The 19,494-nt window shown below is 45.0% G+C and overlaps 1 protein-coding gene across 1 annotated transcript; it reads left to right on the top strand.

Moving 5' to 3' along the window:
- Positions 1-3,901: 3,901 nt before the first annotated feature.
- On the top strand, positions 3,902-19,082 carry cep83 (centrosomal protein 83). The gene is made up of 16 exons (XM_042335149.1): positions 3,902-4,005; positions 5,381-5,617; positions 6,578-6,728; positions 7,241-7,333; positions 7,779-7,910; positions 8,907-9,158; positions 9,766-9,897; positions 10,874-10,988; positions 12,020-12,164; positions 12,394-12,543; positions 13,217-13,292; positions 14,501-14,658; positions 14,914-15,043; positions 15,266-15,366; positions 15,510-15,693; positions 17,367-19,082. The coding sequence occupies exons 2-16, from the start codon at positions 5,400-5,402 to the stop codon at positions 17,466-17,468; spliced, it is 2,139 nt and encodes a 712-aa protein (XP_042191083.1). The 5' UTR covers positions 3,902-4,005; positions 5,381-5,399; the 3' UTR covers positions 17,469-19,082.
- Positions 19,083-19,494: the final 412 nt, after the last annotated feature.

Raw genomic sequence — 19,494 nt, forward strand, 5'->3', positions numbered from 1 at the left:
ACATTTTCTAGGCCAAAGATAAGAAACCACAATATCTTGTTGCCTGATTTGGCTGTTCACCTCCCAAATGCACAGTTTCTGCACTTACAGTATATTTTGCATATTTTGTAAAGTGCTTTTGCAGATGTGAAAGAAGCTACGGTATATCAACAACAAGATTACACGTGTACAGCGCCTTTCACGGCGGGAGGACGTCCCGAGGCGCTGGACAGTGACAGCATTTCAGACCCGAGCTGGGGATGGGGGGGCGTGGGGGGGTGGGAGAGGAAGGGGGGTGACCAATGGCATGGTTGAAGAGGAGGGTCTTGAGGGGGGACTTGCAGGAGGCTAAGGAGGGGGTGAGGCGGAGTGACTGTGGGATGAAGTTCCAGAGGTTGGGGGCAGAGTGGCTGAAGGCTCTCCCACCAATGGTGGGGCGGGTGGGTCGGGGGACGTGGAGCAGCCGGAGCGGCTGAGCGGAGGGAGCGAGCGGGTTGGTCAGGGGTTAGGAGGTCACAGAGGTAGGGTGGGGCGAGGCCATGGAGGGCTTTGTAGGTGAGGACCAGGATCTTGAACTGGATCCTCTGAAGGATAGGGAGCCAATGGAGTCGGGCGAGAGTGGGGAGATGGGGTCACGGAGTTTGGTGCGGGAGAGGACACGGGCTGCAGAGTTCTGGATTATCTGCAGCTGTGGAGGGAGGAGTTGGGAAGGCCGACAATCAGGGAGTTTGCACAGTTGAGTCTGGAGGTGATGAAGGCACGAACAAGAGTTTCAGCGCCTGAGGGGTGAGGTAGTGGCGGAGTCGGGCGATGTTCCGGAGGTGAGGGAAAGATTATATATCAGATGCAAAGATTATTCATAATCCACAGTAACTACTCTTTTCAGTATATCCTGCAAAGCGCTTTGAGACATCTCAACAATGTAATAAGGCGCTACATCGAATGCAAGGATTATTACTATTGTGGAAACTTTAAAGATTTATTTCCTTTCTTTCTGAAGCTCTCATGTCCTACCCTTGAACACGTTGAATTATTGCAAAATTTAGTCTACATGCACACAAAAATAATAGTGTTGGGATACCATACCAAATACTTCCTGTGGCCCTTTACTTCTTTAGGTTTAGAGTACATACTCAATAAAACATAACGGAACAGTCCCTGCACCTCTAGAACCACATCAAACCTAATGTGGGTGGGGTCAAATGTGTTGTGTGAAAATTATTACTTTCTTCAACGTACTGTTAAAACTTTCAAGAGAGAAACCTTCCTGTTTTTCAACACCTTAACAGGAACTCGTGACGTCTGAACACATAACATCTAATCAATCTTTGTGGAAATACTGCTGCAATCAGCAAAGAGTATTGGTACCAACAGAAATTCCTTACTCCGCGCCTCTGTTTACTCAGCAGTAAGTCAGAGTACGACTGTTTAGTCGATTGGCGAATCATTTTTCCAGGGGTACTCACCCCTTAAAAAAAAATTTGGTCACTCATACCACGAATATTTGTGGGACGCTGCTCCGCGCAATCGTCAGCTGGTTTCGCCCATGAAATACAGTCACTACACTCTACAGTATATTCTGCGAAGCGCTTTGGGACCTCTCGGAGACGCGATGTGTCGCTGTATCAAACGCCAGAATTATTATTTTATTATTGTCGTAAATCGGTATTTTGTTAATTTTGATTCGGTGAAACACACTCTGATGTGAAAGGCTTTACGTCGTTCGCAATGATTACTATTAAGAATAACACACACACCCCCACCCCCCCCCACACACACAGCCCCCCCCCCACACACAGCCCCCCCCACACACACAGCCCCCCCCACCACAGCCCCCCCCCCACACAGCCCCCCCCCACACACACACAGCCCCCCCCCACACACACACAGCCCCACACACAGCCCCCCCACACACACAGCCCCCCCCCCACACACAGCCCCCCCCCCACACACAGCCCCCCCCACACACACAGCCCCCACACACACAGCCCCCCCCCCACACAGCCCCCCCCACACACCCCCCCCCACACAGCCCCCCCCACACACCCCCCCACACACAGCCCCCCCCCACACACAGCCCCCCCCCACACACCCCCCCCACACACACAGCCCCCCCCCACACACAGCCCCCCCCACACACAGCCCCCCCCACACACAGCCCCCCCCACACACCCCCCCCACACACAGCCCCCCCACACACCCCCCCCACACACACACCCCCCCCACACACACACAGCCCCCACACACACACAGCCCACACACACACACACCCCCCACACACACAGCCCACACACACACAGCCCCCCCACACACACCGCCCCACACACACACCGCCCCCCACACACACAGCCCCCCCCACACACAGCCCCCCCCCACACCCCCCCACACACACACCCCCCACACACAGCCCCCCCCACACACAGCCCCCCCCCACACACCCCCCCACACACACACCCCCCCCCACACACACAGCCCCACACACACCACACCCCCACACACACACAGCCCCCCCCACACACAGCCCCCCCCACACACACACACCACACACACACACCCCCCCCACACAGCCCCCCCCACACACACACACACACACACACCCCCCCCACACAGCCCCCCCACACACACACACCACCCCCCCACACACAGCCCCCCCCCACACAGCCCCCCCCCCACACACACAGCCCCCCCCCACAGCCCCCCCCCCACACACAGCCCCCCCCACACAGCCCCCCACACACACACAGCCCCCCCCACACAGCCCCCCCACACACACAGCCCCCCCCACACACAGCCCCCCCCCACACACACAGCCCCCCCACACACAGCCCCCCCCCACACACAGCCCCCCCACACACAGCCCCCCCCCACACACAGCCCCCCACACACACAGCCCCCCCCCCACACACAGCCCCCCCCCACACACACAGCCCCCCCCACATACACAGCCCCCCCCCCACACACAGCCCCCCCACACACACAGCCCCCCCCCCACACACAGCCCCCCCACACACACAGCCCCCCCCCACACAGCCCCCCCACACACAGCCCCCCCCACACACAGCCCCCCCCACACACAGCCCCCCCACACACACACAGCCCCCCCCCCCACACACAGCCCCCCCCACACACAGCCCCCCCACACACACACAGCCCCCCCCCACACAGCCCCCCCCCACACACACACAGCCCCCCCCCACACACAGCGCCCCCCCCCACACAGCCCCCCCCCACACAGCCCCCCCCCCACACAGCCCCCCCCCACACAGCCCCCCCCACACACACCCCTCACACACACAGCCCCCCCCCCACACAGCCCCCCCCACACACAGCCCCCCACCACACACAGCCCCCCCCACACACCCCCCACACACACAGCCCCCCCCACACAGCCCCCCACACACAGCCCCCCCCACACACAGCCCCCCCCACACACAGCCCCCCCCCCACACACAGCCCCCCCACACACAGCCCCCCCCCCACACACAGCCCCCCCCACACACAGCCCCCCCCCACACACAGCCCCCCCCACACAGCCCCCCACACACACAGCCCCCCCCACACACAGCCCCCCCCCCACACACACACAGCCCCCCCCACACACACACAGCCCCACACACTGAGCCACTGTGTGTATGAATGAATGAATGAATGAATGAGTGCAGTTTGCATACATGATTGACAGGTGGAGGATGATTGACAGGTGGAGGATGATTGACAGGTGGAGGATGATTGACAGGTGGAGGATGATTGACAGGCGGAGGGTGATGGACAGGTGGGCAAAGGCGTGTGTGACGGGTAAAGGGGGCGGGGGGAGGGGAGGATGATTGACAGGTGGGCGTTGCCCAGTGCTCACGTGCTCCGGGGTTGGGTTGTCTGGAGGCGGCGCGAGCCGAGGCCGACGGTTGGTGGCGCAGGCGCAGTGTGGGGGGGGGAGGGGAGGGAGTGAGGGCCGGACAGACCCGACAGCACAGCGGCCCCGGTGGATGCGCCGAGGCTTCCGGGGAGGGGAGGGGAGGGGACGGGCATGTAAGTCAGAGCCAAGCCGCGCGGAGGGTAAAGCTCGGCGCTGTTTGAGGGAGAGGGAGAGGGGGAGTGTGACAGACACACACACACAGAGAGAGAGAGCAATTTAAAAATGGCGCTCACCGGCCCTCGCACTGCTCCGGGTCTCGTCTCGGTCACGTTTCCAGTTTGAAGTGATATAACGCGCCTCAGCACCCGCTTAAACATCAGCAAGACTTACACAGGGGAGAGGGAGGGAGGGAGGGAGGGAGAGAGAGAGAGAGGGAGGGAGGGAGGGAGGGAGGAGAGAGAGAGAGAGAGGGAGGGAGGGAGAGGGAGGGAGGGAGCTGACGCCAGAGCCGCCATTGCTTGGCGTTGCCACGGTAACCTGGCTTGCTGGCCCGGGAGCGGGAGCGGGAGCGGGAGGGAGGGAGACACCATCATAATAATCCTATAATAATCCTTGCACTTGATACGGTGCCGTATCACAGTCGGTGGTGTCCTGTAGCTTTCAGTGGTCAGAGCGAGCGAGCGAGAGGGGGGCGCGGGTCAGGGCGAAAGCTTAGGCAAGTTTCCTTACTCCCCCCACCCCCCACACACATACCCACACACACACCCACACACACAGACACACACCCAGACACACACACACCCACACACACACACCCAGACCCACACACATACCCCCACACACACCCACACACAGACCCACACCCAGACACACCCCCGCACACACCCGCACGCAGACACACACCCACACACACAAACACACACCCAGACACACACACACCCAGACACACACACACCCACACACACACACCCAGACCCACACACCCACACACATACCCCCACACACACACACACCCACACACAGACCCACACACACACCCGGACCCAGACACCCACACACACACCTAGACACACACCCACACGCAGACACACACCCACATCCAGACACACACCCAGACACACCCCCACACACACCCACACGCAGACACACACCCACACACGCGCCTCTGTTTACCAGCAGTGAGTAGGAACTCGGTTGTTAGTCGATTGGCAGATCGCTTTTCTGGGGGTAACAGTCCCTTTTTTAAGAAAAATAATAATAATTTGGCCAATTCAACCCACGACTGTTTGTGGGACCCTGCTGTGCACAATTGGCTGCTGTTTTCGCCCCAAAAATACACAGTCACTACACTTTACAGTCTATTCTGTGAAGCGGTTTGAGACGTCTCGAAGACGTCAAATGCAAGGATTATTATCACACCGTTGTACCTTGTCACATTTTAAATTATCATGTTTATTGATATTCAAAACTGCCTTCTCTTGAAAATGGCTTATGAGGAGAACTGCTGAGAATATTGATTTTTTTGTGTATGTGACTTTTTCGTGACAGTTGATTTTCTTGATTTGAAATGGCGTCAGGAAGAGAATCAGCTCCTGGTGCTGGAACCTGTCCTTTAAGTGGGAAAACCTTGCCCTACAGTTTGTTGAATCCATCCAACAACCCATCTCAGCTAAGCATAGGAGTGGGTCTTACAGATACAGGACTACAAAAAATGTTAATTGATGAAAGAATGAGATGTGAACATCATAAAACCAACTACCAGACTCTGAAAGCTGAACACACAAGGTAATAATAATAGAGTATACATTATATCAACTGACTTTTCTATATAAATTGTCATAAATTGATAGGTATGCACATGGGCTGATGATTGGCAATGGAAATCCAATAGGTAAATGCAAAGTGTTGCATAGAAAGCAAGAATAGGAGGTATATGTACTCCATGGATGGGGTAGAGCTTGCCAAGGGGAATGCTGAAAGATCTAGGTGTGTTAGTTGACTCATCAGTCACCATATCAAGACAGAGTGAAGCATGCAGTGGATAAGGCAAATGGGGTGCTGAGCTATATTAACAAATGACTTGACTTCAGGTCCCCGGAAAGCACATTGAAGGCTGCACCTATAGTACTGTGTACTGTTGTGGGATCTGCCCAGCCCTTAGAGGCAATGTACAGGAGAGCACAAGATGATTCAGAGTGTCGGAGAAATAAATTATGAGCAACAATTAGTCAAGTTAATCAACCTTATAGAGGTATTCAGGATTTTTTAAAAATGGGATTAAGAACATAAACTGAAAACTATAGTTTCAGATGTACTGAGCTAGCAGAACAAGAAGGGATAGGTTCAGCATTTAAAGGGCATTTGCAGATCAGGAACGGGAAAATATTTCTTTACATGGTAATTAACAATTGCAACAAATTACCAGGAAAATTGTTTGAGTCCAGACACTAGGCTCATTTAAGAAACAGTTTGATTCTATGATGGGTTGGTGGGTATTCTGGAAGGATGAGATCAAATGAATCACTTCTTCATCCAAACTTCTCTTTGATCTTGTGATGGAATTATTTTACCGTTGTCATGCTTTTACTTTTCCAAGTTAATAAGCCGTAGAAGTGAGATGATAGATCTCGTTGGTGATGTTATTCTATACTTCGTGTAATTGTATAAGATAGAAGGCAAAGTGAATTGTATACAATCTGCATGTTGCCTGTTTATTGTAAGATTTCTTTGACATTTTGACTGCAGGTTGCAAAGTGAATATACGAAAGCCCAACAAGAACTGAAACGTCAACTTGTGGATAAACAAAGCACTCAGGAGAAATTTCAGCTTCTTCTCACTGAGCTGCGAGGTGAATTATTAGATAAAACTAGGGAGCTCGAAGAACTCAAAATCCAGGTGAGGTGGCCATTTTTAGGGGAAAAAAATGCCAACCACAACCGCATGGGTAATGTGTTCCTGGTTAAGAAAGCAATATGTGAATAGAAAATGACTGGTCAATGTGACACAATGAGTAATTTCACACAGATGTGAAAATGACTACTGTACTATTTTATATTAAGTACCTATAAAAATTCTTATCAGGTTTCACAGGCAACACATATTTGTGAGAGCCCTAAAATTGGGCGTTAGATTTATAATAGCTCTGTCTAATACAATGAGCCAGGGAGATATACTATGTGAGGCTTGCCTTTTACATTGTTCTATTGTTCAAAAGAATATCACGTAAGCACCTTGGGACGTCCTCTCGACTTGAAAGGTGCTATACAAGTGTAATTTTTGTTTGTTGGTGAAAACTTAACAGGAACAAAAATACTGTCTGTGATGCTTGTTTCGTCAAATTGCTAATTCTGATATGTGTCATGTTCGTTTTCACAACTGCTGCTTATTTTTAAATAAATGATTGGCAGGCATTAACTCCCCAAAAATTGGAATTATTAAAAGCACATATCCAACAAGAGCTGGAGGCACCTATGAGAGAACGCTTTAAGAAACAAGATGAGGTAAGAATGGAAACATTCCAAAACGCAAAATACTGAAATGCTGGAAATCTGAAAACAAAAACAGAAGTCGCTGGGAACACTCAGCAGGTCAGGCAGCATCAATGGAGAAAGGAAAGTGAGTCAATGTTTTGGGTCTATGATCCTTCATCAGAACTGAGGCATGTTGGGAGGGAGAGGCTTTTAAGGGTTAACAGAGAGTGGGGATGCAGGGCAAGGAGGATAAAGAAGAAAATGGGATAGAGGACAGGGATGATGGGTTAAAGAGGTGTTAATAATGCAAAAAATGCAAAATATTGCTGATGCTGGCACTGCTGGCTCCCAGCCACTTCCCTTTTTTGTTTTCATGGAAACATTCCAGTTTAACATTTATAACTGAACTGAAAAATATTATGTTTATGTAACTTTGAGCTGTATATGAGCTTTAAGGACTCTTTCAATATTTTAGGAGGTTGAAAAATTTAGGACGGAATATAATAAACTACGGTATGAATATACTTTCCTAAAATCCGAGTTTGAGCATCAGAAGGAAGAACATGTGCGCTTGCTGGATGAAAAAAAGATCCGATATGAGGCTGAGGTAGGTATCGCAGTTGAAGCTAGTGAGTAAATCATAGAATTTTACAGCACAGAAGAAGGCCATTTGGCCCATTGTGTCTGTGACGGCTCTTTGAAAGAGTTATCCAACTAGTCCCACTTCCCCAGTGGGAGGGGTGGGAGGCCCAATTTAGACAAAGCTGAAAAAAGGCTGATGTTTCTTTGAAGATCCTTTGCCATTCTCTCAATATCAGTCTGGTTCCTGTTTTCACTGCACATTGCATGTCTGCGTGACTTTTAGTCCTGAAACATTCAGCTCCGACTTTCAATATTGGACTTATTCTATCTCATTTCAAAATGAGACCACACTATTTTATCCCCAAGTACTCAAAGCTGTGCTACATTTCTGCACTGATATATTTCATTTGCAGATGGTACTTCACAATTTATGATTCTATGATTAGGGGTATCCATATACAAGGCACATATGTATCATAGAATCATAGAATTATACAGCACAGGAGGAGAGCAATCGGCCCATCATGTCTGTGCCAGCTTTTAAAAGAGCTTCCAAATCAATCCCACTGCCCTGCTCTCTCCCCGTAGCCCTGCAAATTCCCCAAATCATATCTACTTCTCTCAAAAGTTGTTATAGAATCAGCTTCCACCACCCTTTCAGGCAATGCATTTCAGACCTCCCCTCTGTTTCTTTCAACAACTATTTTAAATCGGTGTCCCTGGGTTACTGACTCACCCACCATTGGAAATAGATTCTCTGAAAGTAAAAACTAAATTGCTTTAATGGTGTATTCTTGGAACTATTGGGTGTTCTCTCTTTAGTTTGAGTTGGGTTTAGGTTGGTTGCTTCTCCGTGACGGCTTCTAGAGCCACACTGATTAACTAACAGGAAACATGGCTGTAGTGTTCAGCGATGTGGTCTGCAGTCGGCACACATTTTCGATTGATCGCACTTTGGGCAGTAGCTCCTTGTTCTGCAGGGAATTTCTATTTGTTTAATTTCCTGTATCTCATACACCAGGTAGTTAGATTGGAGAAGGACAAAGAAGTGCTACATAACCAGCTGATGTGCGTGGACTCCAGCATAGATAAAAAGCGAGTGGAGATCCTGCTGAGGGAGAAGGCTCAATTACACCAAAAGATCAAGAGCCTGGAGGCTGAGCTAGTTCAGCTCCAGTCAGAAAGAGAAAACTCTGGTTTGCAGGCGGAAAGTGTACAGAGGATTCAGGTGCGACAGTTGTTTGAAACACAGGCTGCTGTTAAGTCTTTGGAGGTATGTTTCATTTCCACTGTTCTTAAATGCTGTGTGTGACCAAATTTCTTACAATGAAATCATCCCCAATCTCCTCTACAGTAAAATGGTTTATAAAACTGTTTGTATACAATAGACTATCTGCTCTGACAATCAATGTAGTGAAATAGAATATGAAGCGCAAAAGCTGTCCATTAGGCCTGTTAGCCTGGCATGTGCTAGCTCACCCATTGAAATTATCTACTGTAATTTCATTTTGTCCGCTATACCCTTTTATACTATCCTTCAGATGAGATGTTAAACTGAGGACGCATCTGCCTGTTCAAATGGGTGTTAATGCTATTTCTGTTGTTATTTCTATTGCTATTCAATGCTATTTCTAACAGTTTTCCGTCAAAATCAGGTCAACCTGACGCAGCTTAGAAAAGGGAAGGGAGTTTCGCCTAGCGGTTTGTCATTTTTTATGAAGTTCTGAATAATGTTATATGGAGTCAGCAATTGTCTCAGTGACTTCAGGCTATAGAAGATGGAGGGAAAATAAATAACTGAAAAATTTCAGTTTCTTTTCGATTGCTTTTTGAATTAGTTTTCACAATATCTTTCTGTGTATTTTTCTTGTTGATCCAAGGCAGAGAAGCAGTCGATTAAACTGCAGATGGAGCGTTTAGAGAAGGAAATGCAGCTGGTTCTTGAACAAAACAACTTACTGATCAGCAAATTGCACAAGACAGAACGGGAAGTGAATTCTTTATCAAGCAAAGTGAGTCAAGATCTGAAAATGACCGACTGCTTGCGCTTATTTATTTATGCGCTCAGACATTATGCTTTTGAATTTGCACTATTTCACATAATTTCAGTGCCATGAAATTTTGTTTCCCAGCTACGTGTCTGACACATTAGAAACCCAAGAGCATGTTTAAGCGTATCCAAACCAGACTGAGAATGATTATATATGACTTGACCACTGTTTCTTTCTACCTTCCTATGCAGAGCCAATTGGCCAATCCTGAGTTTGCAACTGAGATGAGAAACCTGTTATGTGGGAACTGCTGTGGATGAGAAACCTCTTATGTGGGAACCACTGTTCCATTGAGTTTAGAAGGTTGAGGGGTGACCAAATTGAGGTTTTTAAAATGATAAAGGGATTTGATAGGGTAACGACAACAACCACAACTTGCATTTATATAGTGTCCTTCATACTGGGTAGTGTCCCAGAGCGCTCTGTAGCTACCTGTCTTGGATAGTTACAGAGAATCTATTTTTTGTCTGGTAGGGGAATTCGAGAACAAGGGGCATAGTCTTAAAATTAAAGCCAGGCCATTTAGGAGTGAAATCAGGAAGCATTTTTTTACCCAAAGTGTAGTGGAAATCTGGGACTCTCTTCCCAAAAGGCTGTGGATGCTGGATCCATTCAAAATAGATCTTATAGAATGACGGAACAGGCTCAAGGGGCTGAATGGCCTACTCCTGTTCCTATGTTCCTATTTGTAATGTTATGCTTGTTTACAGTTCCAGTTCCACTAAGTTTCATGCTGCATTTCAAGTTGAAGAGCCTCCATGATGTTCAGACTTGATTTTATAGCCTGCCACGGATGACCTGACCTGGTCTTTATTTTCATTGAATACTTTTATTACCGAGGAAGAAAACAAAATCCCATGTTATTTCTGAACATGTGATTCCCTTCCGAGTTTTAAGAAGAGGATGTTGCACTCATGTTGTTTTAATCTCATTATAGCTAGAAGAAGATAAACATTCCCATAAGCTGGAAGTTGCTAACCTCAAGCTAGAAGGAGCAAGAACCAAAGGAGAGATCGAGAGAGAGAGAGATAACATGCAGAGTGAAGTGGATGGTAACCTTCTGATTTATTTTTAATTTGGTTTTACCAAATTAACTGTAGCTTTTCTGACTTTGATCATACAAATATTCTGCTCAATTGTATGCGGCATTCATGACTTGGAAGTACAGGAAGGCTATTATAACATCGCAATTTGTGTCCCTAAAGTCAACCTGCACACCACAAAATGGTGCTTCCACATCTTTCTGTCACTGTTTGCTTCACTTCCTACAAGCTGTACATGTACAGAAAGCGCCATTAGTGGCTATCTGACACCCTGACAGTGCTGAATGGTGGCCATATTTTCAGCACACGTTGTTATAATCCAGGTTGCTGACCAATCAACTCCTGAAGCCAGAAATCTCCCAATTTATGGTGTAGTGTGGGACCGCAATGCACTATGAGTATCCTAGCACCCTGGTTCAGGGTGCATTATAGCTGAGGTCACCGTGTGTGTACATATAAAATCTATATTAACGATACTAGGTGCTGGGAGAGTATTATAATAATAATAATCCTTGCATTTGATATAGCGCTTTTCACGTCTTCTCGACGTCTCAAAGCGCTTCACAGAATATGCTGTAAAGTGAATTGACTGTATATTTGTGGGCGAAACGCGGCAGCCAATTGCGCACAGCAATGTCCCACAAACAGTCGTAGATTGAAAATGACCAATTTATTGTTGTTTTGGAGGGATTATTATTAGGCTCTGTGTGGAGTAAGGAAACTTGCCCAAGGTTTCGCCCTCTGCCTGGAATTGAACCCAGGTGTCTCGCTTGCAAGGCGAGTGCTCTAACCACTGAGCTATAGGACTCCACAAAGTCCTCCACGAACCTATTAGCCTAGGTTGTGAGCTCTAATAATAATAATAATACTTGCAATTGATCTAGTGTCTTAACACGTCTTTGCGATGTCTCAAAGCGCTTCACAGAATATACTGTAAAGTCCTGATATGCTTGAATTGGCAGAAGAGGTAGTCACAATTTGCTCAGTTCCCAGTGGATCAGCCCACTCCTGTCTCCAGTGAACGTCTGTTGAACTTGCAGGGCTGCAGTCAGACATTGACATCTTGAAAGCCTCCATTGAAAGGCACAAAGAACTCCTGACAGAAAAAGAACGAGAGGTAATTCGCAAAGTACAAGCAGCGAAGGAGGAAGACTTCCAGAAACTTACAGTAATTCAAGATGAAAAGTAAGTCTTAAATGGAAAGTAATGTCACTTTTATTGTAATGCTGTTTCTCCATCTGTGAATAAGAAGTGGTTGCTGGTAGTCAAGAATTCTTGTGCCAAGTATTAAGTAACTCAAATGTTAAAATATTAGAATCTTCATAATGTTCTAGGAGATTTACCTGACCATTGTACAGTTGTCTAGTTGTCCGGAATTTGAAGCATGATGTGAACTGTTCATTCTTGTTCCCAGGCTAGAGTTGGAGAATAAAGTAGCTGACCTGGAAAGACTGAAGGCTGAGCAGGACATTACCTGGCATGCTGAAAAGGATCAGCTGGAAGATAAAGTCCGAGTTGTACACTTGGCTGAAGAAGCAGCCAAGAGAGAGATCCAGACCCTCAGGTTAGAAGCACGATGTTTAAAGCATAGTGACGCTTTGGAAATCACATTTTGTAAAATGCAAATTAATAAATAAAGATAAAACCCAACAAGGGAAATAGAAAATATTTTAAACTAGGCGTGGGGTGGTAGGGGGTGGGGAGGAGGAGGTGGCCATAAGCACAGTCAAAGGGGAAAGTGTTCAGTGTATTATATTACTACATCTAAGATGGAAACTCTTTGCAACATTGTTTTTTGGTGGGGGATGTTTTTGCACAGTAAGCTTTTCAATAAGTATTAAAAAATGGATAATTTTTCCACATTAATAGTGTGGGCAGGGGCTAAACACAGGACTCAGAGGGGAAAGGAAACTTTTATCTGATGGCATGAAGTACCTCTGCTTTGAGATGTTTTGATGTGATGAAATGTTTTTGAAAACTATAATTTTAAAAGATTCATCACATCAATTTTGAACTACCTCAATTCACTATCTTTCCATTTGCTGTCTTCTACTGTCTTAATACCTCTTCTACTGTCTTAATACCTCTTCTACTGTCTTAGTACCTCTTCTACTGTCTTAGTACCTCCTACTTCACTTAAGTTCAGTGAAGTTTTAGTTTACTAGAAACAAAACTGGATATATGTATACATAGCAAAATATTTTCAATAAGCTTAAACTTATTTATTTGAATTGTAGGTCAAAAGTTCAACAGCAAATGCTTCAGATGGAAGAATTTGAAAAAGAAAAGTTTGACAGTGTGGAATTCAGACAGGTATCGTAAATCACTCCATAAACCCCAGTGCGGGGAAAATACTGCCAATGTAAAGTACATTTTTTCAAATCTCTTCCCTTGTGTGTCAGCCTGACTTAGTGTTAGCGTTCTCATTTCTGAGTCAGAAGGTTGTGAGTTTAAGCCCACATTGAAATTTACAGTCACAGTCTAAGCTGACGCTCCATTTCAGTGCTGAGGGTGTTGCACTGTTGGAGGTGCTGTTGAGATGTAAACTGAAGTCCCATCTGCCTGTTCAGGTAGATGTTAAATATGCTATGGTTCTATTTGTAAGGGGAAGGGAGTTTCTCCCAATGGCCTGGCCAGCATCTCACAAATAAAATAAAATTGGTCACTACTTCTGTGGCTATTGTGAGAATGGCTGCTGCGTTTCGCCCACAAATAAACAGTCACTCCACTCCTGTATCAAATGCAAGGATTATTATTATTATTCATTATTATTTTCATTCCAACTAGTGAGCACTTGTGTACTTTCCATTGCAGAAGCTTTTAAAATGAAGTCACTGTCCGTCAGCAGTTTTTCATGAATACTGTAGTTCTTGTGGCTGGTTCATGTTGTTTATCCAGTCTGATAGAAAGTCCCTGATTGTGCAATGGATGAGACATTCACTGGTTTCCCTGTAAAGCTGTGTGAGGAATTGTACTTGGGTTGTATGAAATTGAAGTGGTAAAATTAACCAAATTCAGAAATGTTTAGAAGGGAACCAAAAAGAAAACGTATGAAAAAATTAAAATCTGAGTGGAAACTACAGTGCTTCTTTACAATAGTGTGGTAATTGGGATTGATAAAATACCAACCAACCCTATAACGGGACACTGTCAGCACTTCTGCATTCACTGTCACGTGTGCAGAAAGACAGCCTGCTCTATTGGTGCTTTATCCCAGTCAGCACATGGGATTCACACCTCACCAGAAGCAAACCCACAAACTATCCTCTAGGTCTATTGAGTTCTTGATTGCATCATAAACTAGCTTTTTTGATGTAGTGGGTGCTTAGCTATGGTGATAAATTGATAGTTGATAATAATAATCCTTGCATTTGATATCGCGCCTTAAAACATTGTTGAGACTTCTCAAAGCGCTTCACAGTATATATGATATACAGTGACTGTGTTTTGTGGGCAAAAAAAACTTCTAACTGGGTTCCACTGTAAAAGTTCTAACGGGGTTCTACTGTACTTTTTTGTAGCAAATCTATGAGCTTCAGGTCCAGGTTAACACTTTATCACAGTCAGAACATGATTTACTGGAAACCAATCAGAAACTGCGAGAGATGCTGGATATTTTAAAGGAGGAAGCACGGAGTGTGAGAAGCCAAGCAGAGAAGGCACAGCAGGAAGCTGAGAGGTAAGCAGCTATGCTGTACTGACAAAATATAGTCAATTCACTTTGAGGTTTGAGACATCTCGGAGATGTGATAAGGCTGTATCAAATGCAAGGATTACTATTATTATTTAGACATTGCTAGTGACAAATAATTAATGCTATAGCTGAAATGTGTAGCACATTCTGAATCGGTTTAAAGTTTTACTTTGTAAAATGTAACTTTAAACCAAAACCACAAGGTTGTTGGATCAGCAATGTTTTATCTGTTTGTCACAGATTAATCGATGACAAGCGCATTGAGATGCTGGAGGAGAAACATAAACTGCAGCAGCGCATTGCAGAGCTGGAGGAGAAATATTGTCAAGCCAAAGATCGACTTCAACGTGCTGCTATGGCTCAGAAAAAGGTCTTGTATTCTTTATTCAGCATGATATGTTATGCTATGTTATAACATGTTATATTAGGTAACTATCAAGGGATATGGGACAAGGGTAAGTAATTGGAGTTGGGGTACAAATCAGCCATACTCTTATAAAATGGCGGGACAGTTTCAAGGAGCTGAACGACCTCCTGTGCTGCAATTCATCTCTGGGTCAGAAACATTATCTTTTTCTGTCTTTTTTTACAGAGAAAAACATTGAACGAAAGTAAACAGAAAAGGTTACAAGAGAAAATACAGCTGTTAGAGGCAAAGAAAGAGCAGCTGGAAATTGAGAAATGTACAGTTAAGTAAGTGTGTGTGTATATATAATAAACCAAATTAATTTGAAAGAAACCTTTCCATACAAGAGACAACATTACACAAATGTGTGGAGAGTGCAGGCAAGCCGGCATTTACTCTAATCTATTCAATTCATTTCAATGTTTTCCAGGCAAAGTGTTTCTTATGACGATCATTCTAGACTTCAGAAAAGGTTGAAGGACTTGCAGCGGAGGCACAATGAATTCCGAAGACTAATTTTGGGAGCACATTTTCCCTCCAGCACTTTAAGTAACTCAATAAATTTTCTGCCGCCCAGCTTTGTGCAAGGAGCAGAAACATTTCTGAATGTTCAGGTACAGAATTTGAGCAAATTTAATATATTTTATGCTTTCAATCTGGACTTGTACAAAATCTTCATTGAAATTCTCATGTGATTATAAACACCATTTTATACACACTGCATTAACAATATATCTCAATATAAAGTGTGTGTGCTTACTGCTTACGTAAAAAAAAACAAATAATGTGGTCACTCCATCCATGGCTGTTTGTGGGACACTGTTGTGCACAATTGGCTGCCGAGTTTCGCCCACAAAATACACAGTTCACTTCACAGTGTATTCTGTGAAGCGCTTTGAGGCTTCCAAACGATGTGATAAGGTGCTGTGTCAAATGCAAGGATCATCATTTATTAAATTATAAGTGAAAATAAAATACTCATCCTTTATTTTAATACAATAGCGCCTTATCACATCGAGTCCGTGTTGCACATAGATTCATAGAATGTTACGGCACAGAAGGAGGCCATTCGGCCCATCGAGTCTGTGTGGCTCTTTGACAGAGCGTCACTTTCACTAACCCCAATCACCAGCTTTCTCCCCATAACCCCGCAAACCCGTCTTCCCCCGATACCTGTCCAGTTCTCTCTTAAAAGCTGTTATTGAATCGGACTTTACTGCCCTTTCAGGCAGATCATTCCAAATCCGAACAACTCGCTGAGTGAAAACATTTCTTCTAACCTCCCCTCTGCTTCTTTTGGTAGATATCTTAAGACTGTGACCACGAGTCACAGACACACCTACCAGCGGAAACAGCTTTTCCTTATCTCGCCTGTCGAAACCTTTCATGATCTTGAAGACCTCTATTAGGTCCCCGAGTAACCTCCTCTGCTCTAACTTCTCCCGCCTGTCCTCATAGCTAAGGTTCCCCATTCCCATCCCCATTCGTGAATCTCCTCTGCACCCTTTCCAGTGCCTTAATGTCCTTCCTGAAGTACGGTGCCCAGAACTGGACGCAGTACTCCAGCTGAGGCCTAACCAGTGTTTTGTGTAGATTAACCATAACCCCTACTCTTATACTCTATGCCCCTATTAATGAAGCTCAGTACACCAAATGCCTTTTTTACTGCCTTATCTACCTGCCCCGCTACCTTTAATGATTCGCTTACTTGAACACCCAGATCTCTCTGTACGTTCACCCCCCCCTTAAGATTGAGCTCCAAGCCTATATTGCCTCCTATCATTCTTCCTCCCTAAGTGTATCACCTCACACTTATCCACATTGAAATCCATCTGCCACATGTCAGCCCATTCCACCATTCTGTGTATGTCTGCCTGCACTCCGTCACAATCTGCTTCACTATTTACTACCCGACCTAACTTGGTATCATCTGCAAACTTGGAAATAGTGCTCCCTATGCCCAAGTCCAGATCATTAATATATATTAGAAAGAGCAGTGGTCCCAATACCGATCCCTGGGGGACACCACTGCACACCTCCTTCCATTGCGAGAGACACCCATTAACCACCACCCTCTGCTTTCTGTCACTCAGCCAGTTCTTAATCCAAACTGCCACTGTCCCCTTAATACTGTGGGCCTCTAATTTTTGTATTAATCTCTTATGCGGTACAGTGTCAAAAGCCTTTTTGAAATCCATGTAAATAACGTTCACTGCATTTCCCTCTTTAAAAATAGGTCAGCATTTTATATGAACATCCATTTTTTGTTTTTTCCATCATTTTTTAGGAAGAACAGCATCAGTGTGAACTCTCTGTTCTCCGCAAGAGATTGGAGGAACTGGAGACAAACCAGAAACAACAGCTGCAGGACCTTGGGGCAATTGATTGAGTATATATAGCCCTTTGCTAAGATGTGGGAAAATAGTGTGAAATGTATTTACTTTTCCATGGTGTTTGAGAAGTCCTTTGGAAATACTGCATCACACTTCAAAAATAGAGAAAGGTAATGTAAAATATTGGTGCTAAATATCGATTGCAAAGGTGATCCATGTTTAAAAGACTACTGTAAATGTAATCAGCAGTCTACATAATCAGGTTTACTTGACAGAACCTTTTCATATTTCTTTCCCAATAACTTTTGTGCCTTGAAAAACATTTTCTGTTTTAATTACATCAGTATACAGTTTTAGTATTTTCATCATTGAAGCTCTACACGAATAAGGAAATCTATCATGCTCGACAAACCCACGGGCACTAAAGATAGGATCACGCAATTTATGTTCCCCCTCAGAAAAATGTGTTTGCCTCCATAGGTTTAGTCCAGAACCACATTGCTGTCATTCTGATGATTTCAGAAGTTCCAAAATGTTGAGTGCCAAAAAATGCAATGCCTCAAAGGTAATGGATGTAAACTGAGCTCCACCTCCAAATAATGCCTGATTCCTTGGCTTCTGATCCCTGAAGCAAACTGATGTTGGCCTATTACAGGTTCCTGGCTAAAACTCTGGTTACTGTACACAATGTACCAAGCAACACTGCGCTGCGAGACAATGCAACCCAACAAACCTGGAATAGTAAGTGTGGCTTATCTCAAATCCCCAACTTTTATAGTTTTTCTCTAAATCAAATTTTCTTTTAGAGTTTTGAAAGACCAAATTGTTTATCAGTGAAATGTGTACAGAACAAAAGGAAACATTTACTTTATATTCTGCACTAAATGCCTTATATAACACGAGAGAGGTGATATCTTCTGCACAATTTTTGCACATTTATTATTTCACTGATGATGAATGATTTGGGTGAATGTTTTTTTTAATTACTAAATGTGTGGTCATCTTTATTTTTGTATCACTGAAGAATTATGATATGCTGCGATTAAGCAGCGACATTAATTAATCTTTAAATTTACTGTCAGAGTCCTACGGCTTGAATTTAATCCCAGCATATCTATAGAAAGCTTTTACCTAAAATGGCACTCGGCAACCATGTTCTGTGAGTGTTTATTTTGGGGGGCTATTCTATATTCATTCCTCAGTTTGGGTTGGAGACTCTTAAGCACGGTGATGGGTTTCCACATGTGTCAGACAAACACAAATTGTCATGAGGTGCAGAACCATTCATGGACGACTCTACTGAGATTTTCTCTGCACTTGCTGGGGGGTCGTTCACTTCACTCCTGTTGTGGGTCAAGAAATGAGTGGAGTCTGAACCCCCATGTGTTCACTCCATGGCACGGAGCATTCAACAGCATTACATTCACTTGTTCCATGTTTACACTGTCTTACAGCTTCTCTATCATTGTTTTGGAAAATATAATTTGTATGAAAGATGTAATATATTTCTGTAAAATATTTTTATTATTTCTATTGGCTTTATTTGATTTGTATTTTGTTTGTAACTAGATATGTTACACGTTGTCCTGTTTACTATTTATATTTTTCTAATCATTTGAATTTTACATTTGACCTGTTATTGAAGATACTGAAATAAAATTGTAATTTGATCACTGAAATTCTAATGTGTAGAATATTTTACCTGTACTAAATAATTATGTGATTTACTTGATGGTGTGTTGTGCGCTCTTATAACTGGTCTATATTTAGTATTACGCTCTCTATATTATAAAAAGTCCTAAATCTAAGAGGAAAAAGCCATATCACTTGCTTTGTAGAGAAACTTCCACAAGTTTGCTAGTGGAGAGTAATGACCTTCAATCATGCTTTCAGCCACTACGCCCCGAAACTCTGGACCATTCTCCCTGAATCCCTCCACCTTGCCCCCTCCCCTTTTTCAAGTCCTGCCCGAAAACGATCGCTGTCGACCGTGCTTACGGTCACCTCCAACCCTCCCCCCGGCTCGGAGTCAGGCTCAGCCACTGTTAAACACTCTGAGACACTGCCCTGTGTGGCAGGCGC

Source organism: Callorhinchus milii, unplaced genomic scaffold (genome assembly GCF_018977255.1).
Source record: "Callorhinchus milii isolate IMCB2004 unplaced genomic scaffold, IMCB_Cmil_1.0 Scaffold5, whole genome shotgun sequence".
Taxonomy (NCBI): Eukaryota; Metazoa; Chordata; class Chondrichthyes; order Chimaeriformes; family Callorhinchidae; genus Callorhinchus; species Callorhinchus milii.